The sequence below is a fragment of the Neltuma alba genome, unplaced genomic scaffold, assembly GCF_004799145.2.
Source record: "Neltuma alba isolate B1F8T4 unplaced genomic scaffold, ASM479914v2 tig00012321_pilon, whole genome shotgun sequence".
Taxonomy (NCBI): Eukaryota; Viridiplantae; Streptophyta; class Magnoliopsida; order Fabales; family Fabaceae; genus Neltuma; species Neltuma alba.
This window is the reverse complement of record NW_021636832.1, coordinates 121-17,565: the sequence shown is the minus strand read 5'-3', so window position 1 is coordinate 17,565 and position 17,445 is coordinate 121. Positions and strand designations below refer to the sequence as shown.

The following is a 17,445-nucleotide window of genomic DNA, read 5'->3' as shown; positions in this document are numbered from 1 at the left end:
TTATATATTAGCCACCAACTGGATCAATTTTTATTTACCTTTTTAATTAAATGACAAATTGACAATAATGGCCTCTTTTATCGGTTTTGATTCCCCCCTATTAATTCCCTAACCCCCTTCTATAACTATTAATTAATATCCCTTCCTTTTATTTTTCTGCCAAATTAAAATAACGTTAAATCCCTACGTTTCTCTTCTATAATTTTAGATGGTAGATCCAATCTGGTTCATTTTCTAAATTCGATACAGCGCATTTTGTTTGCATCTGGTTTTTTTCCTTAAAGGAAACAACCTAAGAACTAGTCTCGCGCCCTTAAGTAATTATGATATGGACATGTGATAAGGTTCATTTGTCAAGCAATAGTATTTAATTTATCAATGAACACGCATGGGACATGCCGTTTGCCCAACCTCCCCTGATGTCCTTCTGGCTTCTCGGCCTATTTGCATGAAACCATCCCCTTCGTCCTTTTTTTTAAAATGAAAATTTAAATTTCAAATCATATATTTATTCCCTCAATTTTTTTTTGTTTAAAGCATTTGTCCTTATAATTTAATACGAACATGGATCATTTTACTCTTAGAAGTGCTAAAATCTTAAATTTGAAACTTAAGATACTAAAACCAAAATTCGTACAAACTTGATGGACTAAAGATTGTATTAATCCAAATTTAAAACATACATATATAATTAATTAATTATGTAATAGAAAATTGATAACTATTTTTGCTAGGGGGAAAACAGGCTTTGAATGAGTTAGTCCATACCAGTTTAAATCCACATGGGCTGCCTCAACCTTACAAGCTCCTGATGTATTATCTGCCCATGAATCCTTCTCCTCACAAATATGGCAGCCTCCTCCTAGAGAATGGGTAAAGTTAAATGTTGGTGGGGCTGTTTCTTCGGCTTCACATAGAGCTAGATGTGGAGGAGCTTTAAGAGATCACAATGGCTTTTGGATTGCAGGTTTCACTTATTTTATAGGATCCTGCGATGCATCAGATGCTGAACAATGGGCTGCTTATAAAGGATTACAATTGGCTTGGGATGTGGGGTTTAAAAAGGTGATATTAGAAACTGATGCCCAGAATCTGGTTTAATTAATTTTGAGGAATGGTGATGATACTTTGGATAGTCTCTTGATTTTGCAGATCCAAAACCTCTTGGCTCTTCCTTGGCATGTGGAAATTCAGTATATTTCCTGGGAGAGAAATCAAGTGGCTGGTTCTCTTACTAAAGAGGGCTTACGTAAGTCCTCTTTCCTGGGCTCTTGTCCACCTTGGCTAAGCAGCTTAGGTTACATTTGGTAGGAAGTATTAAAAATAAAAGATTGAGATTGAGATTATAATTGAAAAAAATCTATTAAAAGAGTGCTTAGTATAAGAGATTGCTTGTTATGTAGGATTAGCTAGACTTATGTACGTGGGATTGGAAAATACCATGAGAGGAAGTGATATTCCTCAATTCCACCTCTATGGGTTTGTCTAATCCTATATAATAAGTAATTACTCATGCTAAATATTATTTTAATGATTTTTTTAATTACAATCCCAATTCTAATTCTAATAAGCACCTTAGTTGCTGCAGACTGTATGGGATTTAATTCTCCTATTGATTAACTGTTTGTAATTGGTTGGGTCTAGCCCATTCTCTCATACCAAAAAAAAAGGGACTTCAACAGGCGGGCTTTGTGTTTATCAGTTTATCTAAATAACATCAAGTGTGCATCAAAAAAAAAAATCAAGTGTAGCATTTTTTTTTTTTGGTTCTCAGAAAACATGTAGTGTAGAGTTAGCCCGTAAAGATATCCCAAACTATGAAAGCTATGTAGGGTCCGTTTGTTATGAAGGAAATGAAGAAGAGGAGATCGTACCAAAAAAATGAAGAGGAGATGGGAAAAAAATTTTAATGAGATTAACATAAAAAAAATGGAGAGGGGAGGCTAATAATTTTTCTTTTTACTCTTTTACCTTACATTTTTTTTATTAAAATTTTATAACCTTACCTTTTTAATTTTTTAAATTGAGTTTATTAAAATTTTCCTCTCCTTTCTTTCCTTTCATTTCTTTTGTACCAAACATGTGCAGCCAATGTGGCCTAATGAAATGAGAGGGATTAATTTTTGACAATCAAGATTTAAATTCCTATTAAAAAAAGTACTCACGTTTAGTACTTAATAATATCTTTTTAATAGAAAAATATGCATGCTTAGAAAAAAAATTGTGATTAAAAAAAATCTGTGATGATGGGCATCGTGCATCACACCCATCGACTCAATGACAAAATTAAGAATTGAAAAACACCATACATAATGATAATATAGGAAAATTAAATTTGATCGTTAATAGCGCCCTTTCACTACACACACACACACACTCACACACCTTTTTAAACCTGCCTCCTTGCCTCCCTTCCCTTATGTAATACTTGAATTTTAAAATTCAGAATTTTAATGTTAAGGATTAATTCATTAATTACACAATCAGTCAGTTTAATAATTAACTTTTGGTAAAATATCAAATAATTAACTAATACTGTACTCATAGTAGTAACTTTTTATGAACATTTAAAAAATTGTCACATTATATAAGTGTGCGCATTTTTTTTTTTACCAGCAATATGTGTGTGCATATTATATCATATAACTTTCTCAAGGAAATATAAAATATGCTTGTTAAGATTATAATTATAATTATAATATAATAATAACAGTACTTTTTTATGCAAAATAACAGTACTTTTTTGGTCTTATTCATATGAAGACCGAAAACTCCCCCTCAAATGAATTCTCTCAAATCCTCTTTCTCCCTTTTTTTCTTTTCTTTCCAAAATTCTTTCTCCACCCTTAAATTGAAAAATGAATGATTTAAATGTCTTTTCTCTTTTTTCGCCAGCAGTATGATTTCTATGTAATATCTTATAAAATATTATTATAATATTATTAAAATATAGATAAATAAATTTAAATTATTAAAATTTAACTTGAATAATTTATATCAGTCTTCATCAAATATTCTAATACAAATTTTATAAAATATTATAACAATTTATTACTTCAATCTAAGGATAGAAATGGGATTACGTGCGGGCAAGACCACTGTTTTGAATGACGTTGATAAGTATTTATAAGTATTTTTATAAAACTTATGTCATCTATTTATTTCGTATTTTATAAATTATAATTAAAAAACTAATTATAAGTTATTTTAAACATAACCATCACATTTTTATCATTATAGAGTGGATTGGATCCGGAAGTCTGGTCTAAAAAGTGTTTAGATAAAACCAAGTTTCTTATGAAATGGAACCAAAATGAAGCCACAAAAGTAGAAAGATGAAGACAAGAGAATGAGAGAACTTTTTGTATTTCTTCACTTACATTACAACACAAATGACATGCCCTATTTATAGGTATAGTTTTACAAATAGGTTACAATTGTCCTTAAATGTCAAATAGTGGATAATCAATCCCATGAATGTGAATGGAGGTGAATTACAAGAGTGAATAGGTAGTGGAAGAATAATGGATGGTGGAGGTACTGGAAGTTACTTGAAGAAGATGAAGAGAAAGAGGTAAATGGACATCCATACAATATTCATAACACTCCCCCTTTGATGTCCATTATACAAATATGTGCCTCGTTAAAAAACTTCAACTAGGAAAAACCCTGTGGGATAAAAACCTAGAAGAAGAAAAAGAGTACACATTTATTGATATGCTATTCAGTGCTGCCTCATTAAAAACCTTACTAGGAAAAACCCAATGGGATAAAAACCATAGTCAAGGAAAAAAGAGTACAACATATGTTAACTCCCCCTCTTGGTAATATCAGTTGATATCTCTGAGTCTACGGCATCCGATATCATGAATAAGCTTTTCAAATGTTGTACAAGGAAGTGACTTGGTGAACAAATCTGCTAGATTTTCATTGGAACGGATTTGTCGGACGTCGATTTCACCATCCTTTTGAAGATCATGAGTGAAGAAGAATTTTGGTGAAATATGTTTTATTCTATCTCCTTTGATGTACCCTTCCTTTAGTTGCGCAATACATGCAGTATTATCTTCATACAGAATTGTCGGGATCATTTTGTTGGAAGACAAGCCACAAGTGGTTCATATGTGATGTATTATCGATCTTAACCATACACATTCTCTACTTACTTCATGTATTGCAAGAATTTCTGCATGATTAGATGATGTGGCTGATATGGTTTGTTTCATAGAACGTCATGAAATGGTTGTATCACCATATGTGAACAAATAGCCTGTTTGTGATCTACCGACATGTGGATCAGACAAGAATCCAACATCTGCATAACCAATGAGGTTAGTTTTGGGTACATTTGAGTAAAATAACCCCATGTCCATAGTACCCCTGAGGTAACGAAGAACGTGCTTAACTCCATTCCAATGTCTTCATATTGGTGACGAGCTATATCTTGCTAGTAGGTTAACAGCAAATGATATATCACGTCGTGTGCGACTAGCAAGATACATGAGTGCACTAATTGCACTAAGGTATGGTACTTCTGGATCAAGTAGTTCTTCATCATTTTCTTGAGGTCTAAAAGGATCTTTATCTTTCTCCAAAGACCTTACAACCATCGGAGTACATGATGGATGTGATTTATTCATATAAAAATGCTTTAAGACCTTTCTTGTATAGGTTTCTTGATACAAAAAGATCCCATTTCTTGAATATTCAATTTGCAATCCAAGACAAAATTTTGTTCTTCCCAAGTCCTTCATTTCAAATTCTTTCTTTAAGTAACCCATAGCTTTTTCAAGCTCTTCAGGAGTTCCAATGATATTTAATTATTTATGTCATCAACATAAACTGCAATTATCACAAACTCATTTTTAGATCTTTTCATAAAAATACATGGGCAAATTGGATCATTCTTTTATCACTCATCTAACAGATATTTGTTTAAATGGTTATACCACATACGCCCTGATTGCTTCAATCCATATAGAGATTTATTTAACTTAATTGAGTATTGCTCTCGAGAATTTGAATTGTATGCTTCCGGCAACTTGAATCCTTTAGGAAGTTTCATATAAATATCATTGTCAAGTGAGCCGTATAAATAGGCTGTAACAACATCCATCAGACGCAAATCAAGTCCTTCTTTTATTGCCAGACTAATTAAATATCGGAAAATAGTTGCATCCACTACTGGTGAGTATGTTTCTTCAAAATCGATACCAGGTCTTTGTGTAAATCCTTGGGCAACAAGCCGTGCCTTATGTCTTACAATGTCACTATTTTCATTTCTTTTTCGCACAAAAACCCATTTGCATCCGACTGGTTTTACATCTGTAGGTGTATGGACTACAGGTCTGAACACTTTTCGCTTTTCCAGTGAATTCAATTCAGCTTCAATTGCGTCTTTCCATTTTGGCCAATCTTTTCTTTGTTTACATTCACTAATAGACTTTGGTTCATGATCCTCATCATCATTCATCACATCAAGCGCTATATTATATGCAAAAATATCGTCAACATTGACTTCATTTCGATCCCATCGTATTCCATTCATAACATAATTTATTGAGATCTCATCATTTTCGCACATTTCAGGTAGTTGAGTTTCTTTTGGAATTGAGACATTAGCATTATCTAATGACTCCTCTTGAATTGCAATTCTTTCTTGATTATCCTCGACTTAGCCATCTACATTTTTAGCTCCTTTTCTCTTTCAAGGATTTTTATCTTTGGAACCAATGGGCCTGCCACGCTTCATGCGTGCTTTAGATTCATTTACAATAGCAGGTTGTCCAACAGGGACATTAATTTTGATAGGAGCATTAGCAGCTGGAACATGTGATTTGGTCACTTTCTTTGGGTCAGTAAATGTGTCTGGCAACTGATTAGCTAACCTTTGTAAATGAATTATCTTTTGAACTTCTAATTCACATTGTTTTGTATGAGGATCAAGTTGAGATAATGAAAGTTCCTTCCAACTAATCTCTTTTTCCAACTGCTTCTTTTCTCCCCCTAATGTTGAAAATTTTGATTCATCAAAATGGCAATCGGCAAATCGAGCCGTAAATAAATCTCCTGTTGATGGTTTTAGATATTTTATTATAGAAGGAGATTCATATCCAACATATATTCCCATCCTTCTTTGGGGACCCATCTTAGTACGTTGTGGTGGAACAATACGAACATATACTGCACTTCTAAAAATTCTTAGATAGGAGATATTAGGTTCCTGACCAAAAACCAATTGTAAAGGGGAGGACTTGAGATAACTTGTTGGCCTGATATGAATTAATGTTGCTGCATACAAAACTGCATGTCCCCAAGCAGAATTTGGGAGATTTGATCTCATCAGTAATGGTCTTGCAATTAATTGTAGTTGTTTAATTAATGATTCTGCAAGTCCATTTTGTGTATGAACATGTGCTACAGGATGTTCAACATCAATTCCAAGAGACATACAATACTCATTGAAAGCTTGCGAAATAAATTCACCAATATTATCCAAACGTATTCTTTTGATTGGATAATCAGGAAAATGTGCTCTTAATCTAATTAGTTCAGCAAGCAACCTTGCAAATGCTAGGTTACAAGAGGATAATAAGCAAACATGTGACCATCTTGTTGATGCATTAATTAAAACCATAAAATATCTAAATGGTCCACATGGTGGGTGTATTGGCCTACAAATATCCCCTTGTATACGTTCTAGAAATGTGAGAGACTCACTTTCTACTTTTGCTGGTGATGGTCGAATGATTAACTTTCCTTTAGAACATGCAGCACATGAGAAAACATATGATTGTGGAATCTGTTGACTTTTCAGTGAATGTCCACATGAATTCTCAATTATTTTTCGCATCATAATAGTCCCGGGATGGCCTAACCGGTCATGCCAAATGTTAAATTTATTCTCACTTGTAAACTTCTGGTTTACAATAGCATGTGTTTCAATTGTGCTAATACGTGTGTAGTACAAGCCTGAAGAAAAGGCAGGTAATTTTTCTAGAATGCATTTCTTATCAGAAATTAAATTTGTAATAACCAAGTATTCTTGATTTCCTTCATTTATTGTTTCAACATGATATCCATTTCTGCGGATATCCTTGAAGCTCAATAAATTTCTATTAGACTTGGGAGAGTAAAATGCATTATCAATATGTAATTTTGTTCCTTCAGGTAGCAATACATCGGCTCTTCAGAGCCTTCAGTAAGGTTTATACTTCCAGATATAGTATGAACATTGGCTTCTCGCATTACCAGAGAAGAGAAATATTTCTCATTTCTAAGTATTGTGTGAGTTGTTGCACTATCAACGAGACACAAATCTTCATTATTGAGGTCAATAATGGTCATTCTTCATGAAAAAAACATAGGAAAAAGATTAAAAAGAAAACATGATTAATAAAAGAAAATTATAAATTTTATTATGAGTAAAACTCATAATTATATTTATTTTGGAGGTAACAACCTTACAAGTATAGAATTTATTGTGGTAGATGAAAGAGCACACTTATAAGCAAAACATGAAATATACTCAATTATAAAAACCCAATTACATCAAGATGACTCATTTTTTGACACTTCCATCACCAATTAAGTGATCAATTCTTCCATCAGGATCGGCAAAGAAATCAGCAACATCCAAATGAGTAACATCCATGTTGCCATAATCAGAATCGCCTTCTTCTCCCACAAAATTTGTTTCCACCTTTGGCTCTTTGTCTTTATTTTTATTCTTATTCTTATTTTTCAGCGATTCTTGATAGAAGTCAACCAAATGCTTTGGCGTACGACAGGTACGAGACCAATGACCCTTGCCACCACAACGATAACAAAGATTTTCAACATGATTATTATTTCCACTAGATTCTTTTTGGTGATACTCATCATTATTTGCCCACTTTTGGTGGGAACGACCACCTCCACGACCACATCCACGGCCCCGTCCACGTCCACGACCATGGCCACGGGTTGATTCAGTTGCCACTACATTTGCTTCTGGGAATGGAGTGGAGCTCGTAGGACAGGATTCATGATTTCTCATTAAAAGCTCATTATTTTGCTCAGTCACAAGCAAGCAAGAAATTAATTCAGAATATTTTTTGAAACCTTTCTCACAGTATTGTTGCTGCAGGAGCACATTGGATGCATGAAATGTGGAAAATGTTTTTTCTAACATATCTTCATCAGTAATCTTTTCTCCACATAATTTCAGTTGAGAACTGATTCTAAACATTGCAGAATTATATTCGATCACAGATTTAAAGTCTTGTAAATGTAAATGCATCCAGTCATAACGAGCTTTAGGAAGGATTACAGTTTTCTGGTGGTCATACCTCTCCTTTAAATCGTTCTAAAGAACAAGTGGATCTTTTATGGTCAAATATTCAATTTTGAGCCCCTTATGCAAATGGTGACGTAAAAAGATCATGGCTTTGGCTTTATCTTGGTTGGATGCTTGGTTGCCTTTCTTGATTGTGTCTCCTAGACCATTGGCATTTAGATGGATTTCCGCATCTAATATCCATGATAAATAATTCTTTCCAGTAATGTCAAGAGCTATAAACTCAAGTTTCGTGAAATTTGACATGATGATACTATCATATAAAAAGTTAAATGAAATATCAAGAGAATAGAATAGTTATGAAACAAATCAATATGAATAAGAAGATGGAATAATTATAAAACAAACCATTATAGAAGTGATATAGAAATTTACCTTCTAGTTGATTAGCCTTACTACAACACTTTCCGATTACAAAAGCGCTTCGTGCTGATAACGTCTTATGAAATAGAACCAAAATGAAGCCACAAAAGTAGAAAGATGAAGACAAGAGAATGAGAGAACATTTTGTATTTCTTCACTTGCATTACAACACAAATGATATGCCCTATTTATAAGCATAGTCTTACAAATAGGTTACAATTGTCCTTAAATGTCAAATAGTGGATAATCAATCCCATGAATGTGAATGGAAGTGAGTTACAAGAGTGAATGAGTAGTAGAGGAGTAATGGATGGTAGAGGTAACGAAAGTTACTTGGAGAAAATAAAAAGAAAAGAGTAAATAAACATCCACACAATATTTATAACAAAATTATAATTTTAAAAATATTTTTATTATTTATAAAATAAATATATAAAAAAATTTTTCTCGTTTTACCAAAAACTATTCTTTAGAAACACTTCAGAGGGTCTCGATAGCATCTGCATTTGTGGGCACTGTGCGGCGCATCAAGCAGCTTGAGTTTAGACATATAAAAGCAAATCGTGCCGCGGGGACACGTGGGTGAGAGTAACTCGCGCACGCATCCTCATTCCTCTGGAACCTCCATCGGTGTCAAACCCTATCTGCCTCCCTTCCTCCTCCGTCTCTCTTCTGATTACTATCCTCTGCTCCTCGATTCCCAGCCTTCTCCCTCAATTGAATCTCCCCATGAAATTCGCTCTTCCAGATTCTATGGTTTCGTCGTTGATCCCGTTTTCCGACGCAGTTCTTCTTTAATAAATCGCCCGAATCCCTAACCCTAGAAATTTCTGTTCCCTTGCCATGGAGGGCTCTGCAGAGGATCTCGGAGCCCCGGAGTCATGGGAAGCCGCCGATTTGGACGAGTCCATGCGGCGCTTGATGCTCTCCTCCAGCAAAGACTCCAAGCCCGCGGAAGTGCCTGACGCCTCATCTTCGTCAGCTGCCTTCGGGCTGGCCACTGCGTCGTCTTCTTCGTCAGCGTCCACTTCCTCTCCTGGAGAGAAGGTTCTGGAGGATCTCACCAACCAGGTTGATCAGTTCCTCCGCGAAGCCATTCAGAACCCTCGCGAACGGTTATCAAGTATGTTATGTGTATGTAGGCACATTAGATAGATGGTTAGATATTGAATCTGTGCGTCCATATGTACTGGTCGAAGAAAGACCTTTATATGCGCATGCGTAGGAATTTGGATAGTTTTATAAAAATGTATTCGGGCTTGACGGGAGCCGTAATATGTGAAATTCTGTGGATAAATGAGAATGCCGGTTTCATGGGACGGTCTATGTTTTAGGCGGATGGTTCTTGTCTTTGTGTAGCTTGACTATATTTTAGAATTATAAGCTGTCTGTATGTTCATTGGTGACCACTTTTTTGTGTCGATGATAATAACTTGCCCATTTAGAATTTAGTGACAATGTGTTGTCTGTGTTCCTGGTTTTAAATTTAATCTCTTAAAGTAAAGGGCGAATTCTTCTTCCGTGAGGATAAACGAAAAAAATATTGCTCCTTCAAAATCTGACAGTATTATGCTTTTTTGTCCGTTTTTCGTTTCTTTCTGTTGGTACATTCTTTTTTTTTTTTTTGGCACATTGTTTTATTGCTGCTGACAATTTCAGTGATTTTGTTATAACTGAGAATGATATGTTGGTCTCATCTGATAAAGTTTGTTAAATTCAATTTCTCTAGTTTTGAGGATGGAGCAAGATGTTGAGAAATTTGTCCGGGATCCTAAACAACAGCAACTTGAGTTTCAGCAGCTGCCAACCTCCTATTTACGGTTGGCTGCACACCGGGTGGCGCAGCATTATTCACTGCAGTCAATGGTTTTACTGGATAATAGTTTGCCAGATGGGTCTGGTTCCAAAATAATTGTCCGCAAGACTTCTGAGTGTCGGCTTCCTCCTATTCGACTTGCTGACATTCCTGTGAAATTACCTTCTGAAGACAATACAGTTATGAAAGTTGCCATCAAACAGAGGCCGCAGAAACATTCACAGGTTGCTAATAGCTCAAATTCAAGCTCAGTAAAGAGTAACAACTCTAAAAGTGTGGAGGAAAGGAAAGAGGAATATAATAAGGCCCGTGCTAGGATATTTAATTCTGGCAGCAATACTGGTAACGTTGGTGGGAAGCCTGAATGTGAAGCAAGGCAGCACGATAACTCTTTGCCTGTTTCCTTAGGAATTTCTAGGGTGGAGGATAAATCTCCTTCTGTATCTGATGCAAGCTATGGAAGGGGGTTGGTTGAGTGTTCAACAAATACCAGTAGGGCTAGAAGTAGGGCAGCAGAGAAGGAGCCAGCTGTTAGGTACAAGCAAGGTAGTAGGGTGGCTATTTCCGGGATCGTGAGACTGAGCGCAAGGATCCTGATTATGATAGATAGAAGCTATGATAGGTATGTCTTGTTTTTTCATATGCATGCTTGCTGGCATTGTTTATGACCTTAAGTCATTGTTTCCTCTTTCAAGAAAAGGGGTTATTTGGCCTTAGATATGAACAAACTGATATCTCTTTGAAACTGTTAGTAGGCATTTCATTTATTTATTTTTGTTTAATGTTTTTAGGTGTATCTTTCGTTGTGTGATCCATATAACCAACTCCACCTAGTGGGACTTGCTACTGAGGCCGTGCTTGGTGTCCATAAACTTCTTGACCAATGTAGTCAAGGATCCTGCATACATGATTTAGTCTAGTCTAGTCTGTGGTGTATTAGTAGTTAGCCAGCCACGAATTCAAATTTGTTAATTGACTCTGTTTCTATGTCAAATTCCTTCGTCATTATTCATCAGACTCATTTCTTATGCTTCAACAATCCATGCTTGTCTTATAAATCATCCACGCCATTTTTTTAGATGTCTCTTACCCTTGACGTAGTCACTGACTCACTGTGGAGTTTGTCTGATACTCATTTCATTGATTGTGATTAATAGAAATTACTGTGTTTTTAGGTTGTCTATAAGTATGTTTTTAACTTATCTATACAGTTTTTTAAAGAAAGTATGCACTTTGATGCTACATTGCGCATGCTGGATATATGGAAAAACTTATCGGAATTCAGAGTGGATCAGAATAAACTGCAGTTATCTGCTCTTCCTTCCCTTTATCAAGGCGTTATTGAAATATGTTCTACCAACATATGCAAAAGTTAGTAATGGCACAAGTCATGCAGATATGGCAGACAGATTAAAGCTGATTTTTAATGGAGAACATCTGCAGTTGTTTAGAGATGAACATTAACTTGTGGATAATTTGGCCAAATCATTGATATTTCGAAATCTATTGTTGAACAAACTGGTCAGTATAGTCCTGGGGTAAAATTGGGACTGATGACAGTTGGACCAGAAATAAGTAGTAGTAGTAGTCATTATAGCTCTGCTGTCAATTGAAGCCGAAACTTTAATCAGCCTCATGGTATACAGAAATGATGATGCAAAGTATGCTGGCACATTCGTTGAGTGAAATTAAGATAAATCCTCGGGTATATGAACTATGTAACAAAACTTTAGAGCCATGCTTATGTATTTCTTTTTAAAAGTTTTAATATTTGTTCCGAGAATAGTTGAAAGCCACGACTATGGAAGTTAAGTGCAGTATGTTTAGTTTGCTTAGGTTGTGATGTGTTCACTTGCATTCAGGTACATGCAAAGATTTGATCCTGGTTTTGGGTTCAATGGAGGGTCATACGCCATTCAGCCAATGTATACCCCTATATTGAATTACAACACTGAGTTTCCTCAGCTTGGATCTACACATGGACCTCAACTTTCTACTGAACATCAACCACGACCAATGCCCCAACATCTTCCTGGGCCATGGGCTGCCCCATCAACACCTGCTGGGATTGGGTATGGACATCCAGAGCCTATGATGTCACCATTCAGTCCCAATCAAGTTGGGGCTCACTCCTCATCAACTATGTTCTTGCATTCATCTCAGTATCCTTGTCAGCGCCCTGGGATGCCTTTCATCCATCATGAACATGTTCACCAGCCGTTTACACAGGTAAGCAACCCCCATGGTGTCCAACTTATAGTTGGTTAAATTTTGTTGAATGTTTTGGCAAAGTCTATGTCAGTGCGTATATGCATGACCAAGAGCTGTTTATTTTTATATGAACCAGTGTTTACTCGAAAAAAATATGTATGAACCAATGCCACATTAGGTATTTGAATTATTATTAGGATTTGATTAATTTCTTCTGACCACTTTATACTTGCTTCTTCAGCCTCATCAACAACCACCTGATGCGAGTTTTGGATTGGCCCGGCCCCGGTGAGGGGCTTGGGCCATGCCTGCGCCCAATCAGCCAGAGCTTTATGATGTAGGATGATGGGCTTTCCGTAGCTCCATTTTCACTTTAAGCTGACTGAAGTGCAGGCATGTTGGCCGAGTTGGATTGGAATGGACCTTTAATTCTGAAACACCACAATCCATTTCTCCATGCTCGGTTTTTGCAAGGATGCGTTTGCATCTTAAATGATTGATATTCCTTGTGGGTATTCAACTTATTTTGAGCTTATTAATTGCTGCTGCTGATGAAGAATGAGTTGAAGGTGTTTTCGGAGCTGAGGAAGAATGAGCTAGACTTCGACAAAGGTTTGTCCTGTTAATTGCCCAAGAGTACCTTGTAGACATGCTAAGCTGCAGTTTTCCATCTATTTCAAAAGTTCAATAACTTCTACATCTTAACATTGGGAGAAGTCATTTGAGTAATCAGAAGACGTTTGCCAGCTTAACTTATCACTAGCAAACTAGCAGTTCTAATTCATAGATTCTGAGTGCTTATTCTTCCCATTACTACAAGTTATTGCGTTTTTTCCCCCCTCTGAAATTTTCTGGAAATGAGTATTTGATTTTTCCCCATCTTTTCCTTCTTTAAACTGCAGCTACCCTCAGCGCTCAAGGAATTGCGATAAAAGAGCTCGGCAGGTCAATTGCTGCTGCGTTGCGGGAGCTTTGATGCTTGTCTAGCGGGAGTTGTTCGAGCTCCAGTTGCGAACTATAGATTTTACAGTAGCCCGGTGAATAATCCTTAACATGTACTATATATACACACAAACATATGGCGGACTTTTTCTGGATTTTAGATTGTATATTTAATTCGCTTTCTGCCATTCATTTGAATGTCTGTCGTCTATTAGTCGCATACTTACATTTCCGTTATGGGTATTTTTTATGCATGGATGTTGTAGCTAATTTCCGATCGCTTTTAATTGTTCTCTCACGAGGAAAATAGTTTTCCAACGGAAAAATAGTTTTCCGTTAGTGCGAAGTGCAGCACGGGTACTGAAAGCCTTTGAATGCAGTGATCTCTTCGGTATTCTCTGTTCCCCACTTACGTAATCAAAATCGAAGTTCCATCATATGGTATTGGTGGGCATGAGCAAGCCCCAGAGAGGGAAAAAAAGAAGATGAACGTAAAACATTAGCTAAACTTTGGCACTGGAAGAGAACTATTGGCTGCAAGTCGATTGTTTTAACTGTTTTCATGAAATAAATTAGCTTTTTAAAAAAAATTTACGATTTTTGTTTTTAACTTTTTTTTAGAAAGAACCTAAAAAGGTGTTTGGGAAGTCATAAAAGTGTTTTTAAAAAGTGTTTTCTAACAAATCATGATAAATTTATCTACATATTTATTTTGTAAATTGTAAAATTATTTTCAAAATTATAATTTACTTTCATCCAAACATCTCTTAAATCATAAAAAATCCTTTTAACTACTCTAAAAATAAATCAGAAGTTAGAATCACAAGTTGACGTTGTTTTTATTGGACTTCAGTACTAATTACAAAAGGAATGACTTTGAGACATCATCAAATGCATAAAAATATCAAAATTTAAAAACAACTAAATGATAAATCATTTTTGATAATTGCTACCAAACACAATAATTTTCGCTTTTATTAACTCCTTAGGTGATAAATAAATTTGCAAAAAATCTGTAAATTATCAAAAACACTAGTTATTTCTTGATTTTTTATGGTTATGCATAGATATTTTTTTATCAGAAATAATTATATTTAAGATATTGTTAGATACTAAATGTAAATATATTTTTTAATGAGACTTCAAAATTTAGTTTGTTATGGTATGTTACGAGAAACAAACCTTTTCACATAAACAAACGTGCGCTAGCCTGTTGTAGAATTTTTGACAATCTCGCCTTTCATCCTTCTGATGGCCCAAAGGGGCCAAAAAAAAAAAAATCGTTGCCGTTCAAAGTGTGGGCAAGTATCCTTCACAACAGTCAAATTCTCATCATTCATCAGTTTGCGGAACTGTGGCATAATCCAACAAAGAGAATAGATAATAGATAAACAAGACAATACAAATGCTTCAAGAATGCAAATAAAGCTTTATTGTCAAGAATTAAGCAGAGATCATGAAGTCCAATCAAATTTAGAACAAAAAAAAAAAAAAAGGAAAAAAATGGGAAGGAACGGAAAAAAAAAAGCTTAGTTCTGATTCACAACGAGCTCCAAACCGATTTAGATGCATAAAATTTTTTACCTTGAAGCAAGTTCTTATCCCCAACTTACCATATAAAAAATTTAATTTAGAGCAATGTTGGGGGATGGGTCAATGGAGCTAAGGACTGCGCACCTTATGAGCTCAGAAGTGAAGCGGAACTCTTTCATGATAATGTCATGGTACCAAAGAGATCAGGAAGCTCAGAAATTCGCACAGATCTTCTTGTTTATGCTTGAAAGGGTTTTGTTGAATGCCTTGAGAGGCTATGTCATGTTACCAACAAGAACCAACAAGCTCAGAAATCCACACTGATCTTCTTGTCTATGCTTGAAAAAGATTTATAGAACGCCTTGAAATGCTGGTAAGCTATGTCTACATCTTTCGTTCCACATATTTCTCTCACACTGCAATTGGAGGATTGATAACTGTTAGGAACAAGCCAAAGATTGAATGCAACAGCAAGCAACTAAAAGCAGCATTCTTTTAAGACTGAAATTTTACTAGAAATGATGAAAAATACACAGAATCTCAATGGGATCAAAATTGGTCACAGATAAAAAACATGCTCTTGGTTCTTAAAATTCAAGTGAAGGATGCCACACAAAAATAGAAGCGATCATCACTCCTGAAGTATGAATAGTGCCAACCAGTACTCTAGATGGGATTAAATCATGTGTTTATAACATTAAAGGACCTAATAGTTAAAACATGTATTGTTCAAGATTGATTGCTTACTTCTAAGGATCAGGGACCAAAATTTGATGCAACTTTTAGAGATTAATAAGGACATTTCCTCCATGAAACTATTGGTTATATTTAGTCTATGTCGAAATTTTACACAATGCTTATAAGTTGAAGCAAAAAGCATTTGATGCGTGTGCGTTTTTATTGAAAAGAGATACCTGTGCATTGAGAGTTGACCAATTCCACAATCAACAGTTCGGATGCCAACCCCAGATGCAAGTATGGGACCTATGGTCGATCCACATCCCATATCATTTCTAACCACAAATTCCTACATTAAAGGGAGACAAATATTTACTTTTATATGTTTCAATTAAGTACAAAACTCAACGGCATACAAAGAAAACATATATATGTCACATTATCAATCATCCTGCAACTGAAAAGGCACATAATTTCTTCCTGTATAATGATTTAGAAACTTGCTTTCAGACCTGCAGTTTCTTTGAAAATCCACACATAAATCAAGCGCCTTAGCTTCAACGGCTGAATGCCAAATCCCCATTATAGAAAATTATAAGGAAAATGCTTATCAAAATGTATCAAGAAGAAAAGCAGATGAGAAAAGCAAATTCAAACAAACATTTATAATCTTCTGAGTTTCAGGCTACCAAGTCCTGGATGGCCAATATCTAGAATTCCTTTTGGATTGGCACTTTTTATTTTTTGATATGCCAATCGGTTTTTAGAAGCCATGTTGGCCTGTATAATTCAGATTGAGTGAGGAGGGACCACATTAGCATAAAGCTTATGTTAAGAAATTATGAAACTTTCAAAAAGCTTTACACACACATGAATTCACCTGAGTTGGAAGGTTATGGATTTTTCCGACTTCCTTAAAAAGAAAAGATGTTATTCCACTGGTAGCATAGCGCTGGTTTGCATTGTGCTTGATGACAAGTCCTTTTTGCAATTCAGGTCGATGATGTTCTTCATGCTTTTCAGTAAAATTTGGGTGAACTCCATGGGCCATGTCTGCAGACACTATTAGAGGGAGAATGCAAAAGATGCTTTAGCAGTCCCATCCAAAAAGCTAAATTACACAACAAATATAGGATACTTCTTGTTCATAGAATAGAAATAATATAAATACAATTATTCATGCATATATTCCTAACTCAAGAAAGGAATATCACTAGTATATTATAGCATGGTCACTAGTGGCACACTATGGCTTGTAGCTCCAGACAATCCCAAGTGCGAATGATTTGAGTGATTTTACGAAGTTTACTGCTAGATATACTCAATCCATCCTTGGAAGAGTGAATAATTAAGTGCCCATTAATATAACAGGGTTTCGATGAAGATATTCCAGTGCAGCCACAAATTTTTATCATTATTATGCTCTTCATCCTCCTTTTGAGCCAGCCACTTAAATTTTGTCTTGTGGTTGAAGATATTTATGTGACTTGGTATAGATGTAGCATTAGCTAGGATCTGAGGTGTCTGCCTGTGTAATGTGTTTGCTTGGTCGCAATCCAAATAC

At 35.4% G+C, this 17,445-nt stretch overlaps 1 protein-coding gene and 1 pseudogene across 1 annotated transcript; one reads left to right on the top strand and one right to left on the bottom strand.

Moving 5' to 3' along the window:
* Positions 1 to 9,325: 9,325 nt before the first annotated feature.
* On the top strand, positions 9,326 to 13,940 carry LOC114725996 (cAMP-regulated phosphoprotein 21-like; annotated as a pseudogene).
* Positions 13,941 to 15,047: 1,107 nt separating this feature from the next.
* Positions 15,048 to 17,033, bottom strand: LOC114726000 (probable aspartyl aminopeptidase). Its single transcript, XM_028912557.1, has 3 exons — positions 16,762 to 17,033; positions 16,118 to 16,230; positions 15,048 to 15,619 (listed from the first exon to the last, which is right to left on the bottom strand). The coding sequence occupies exons 1-3, from the start codon at positions 16,930 to 16,932 to the stop codon at positions 15,511 to 15,513; spliced, it is 393 nt and encodes a 130-aa protein (XP_028768390.1). The 5' UTR covers positions 16,933 to 17,033; the 3' UTR covers positions 15,048 to 15,510.
* Positions 17,034 to 17,445: the final 412 nt, after the last annotated feature.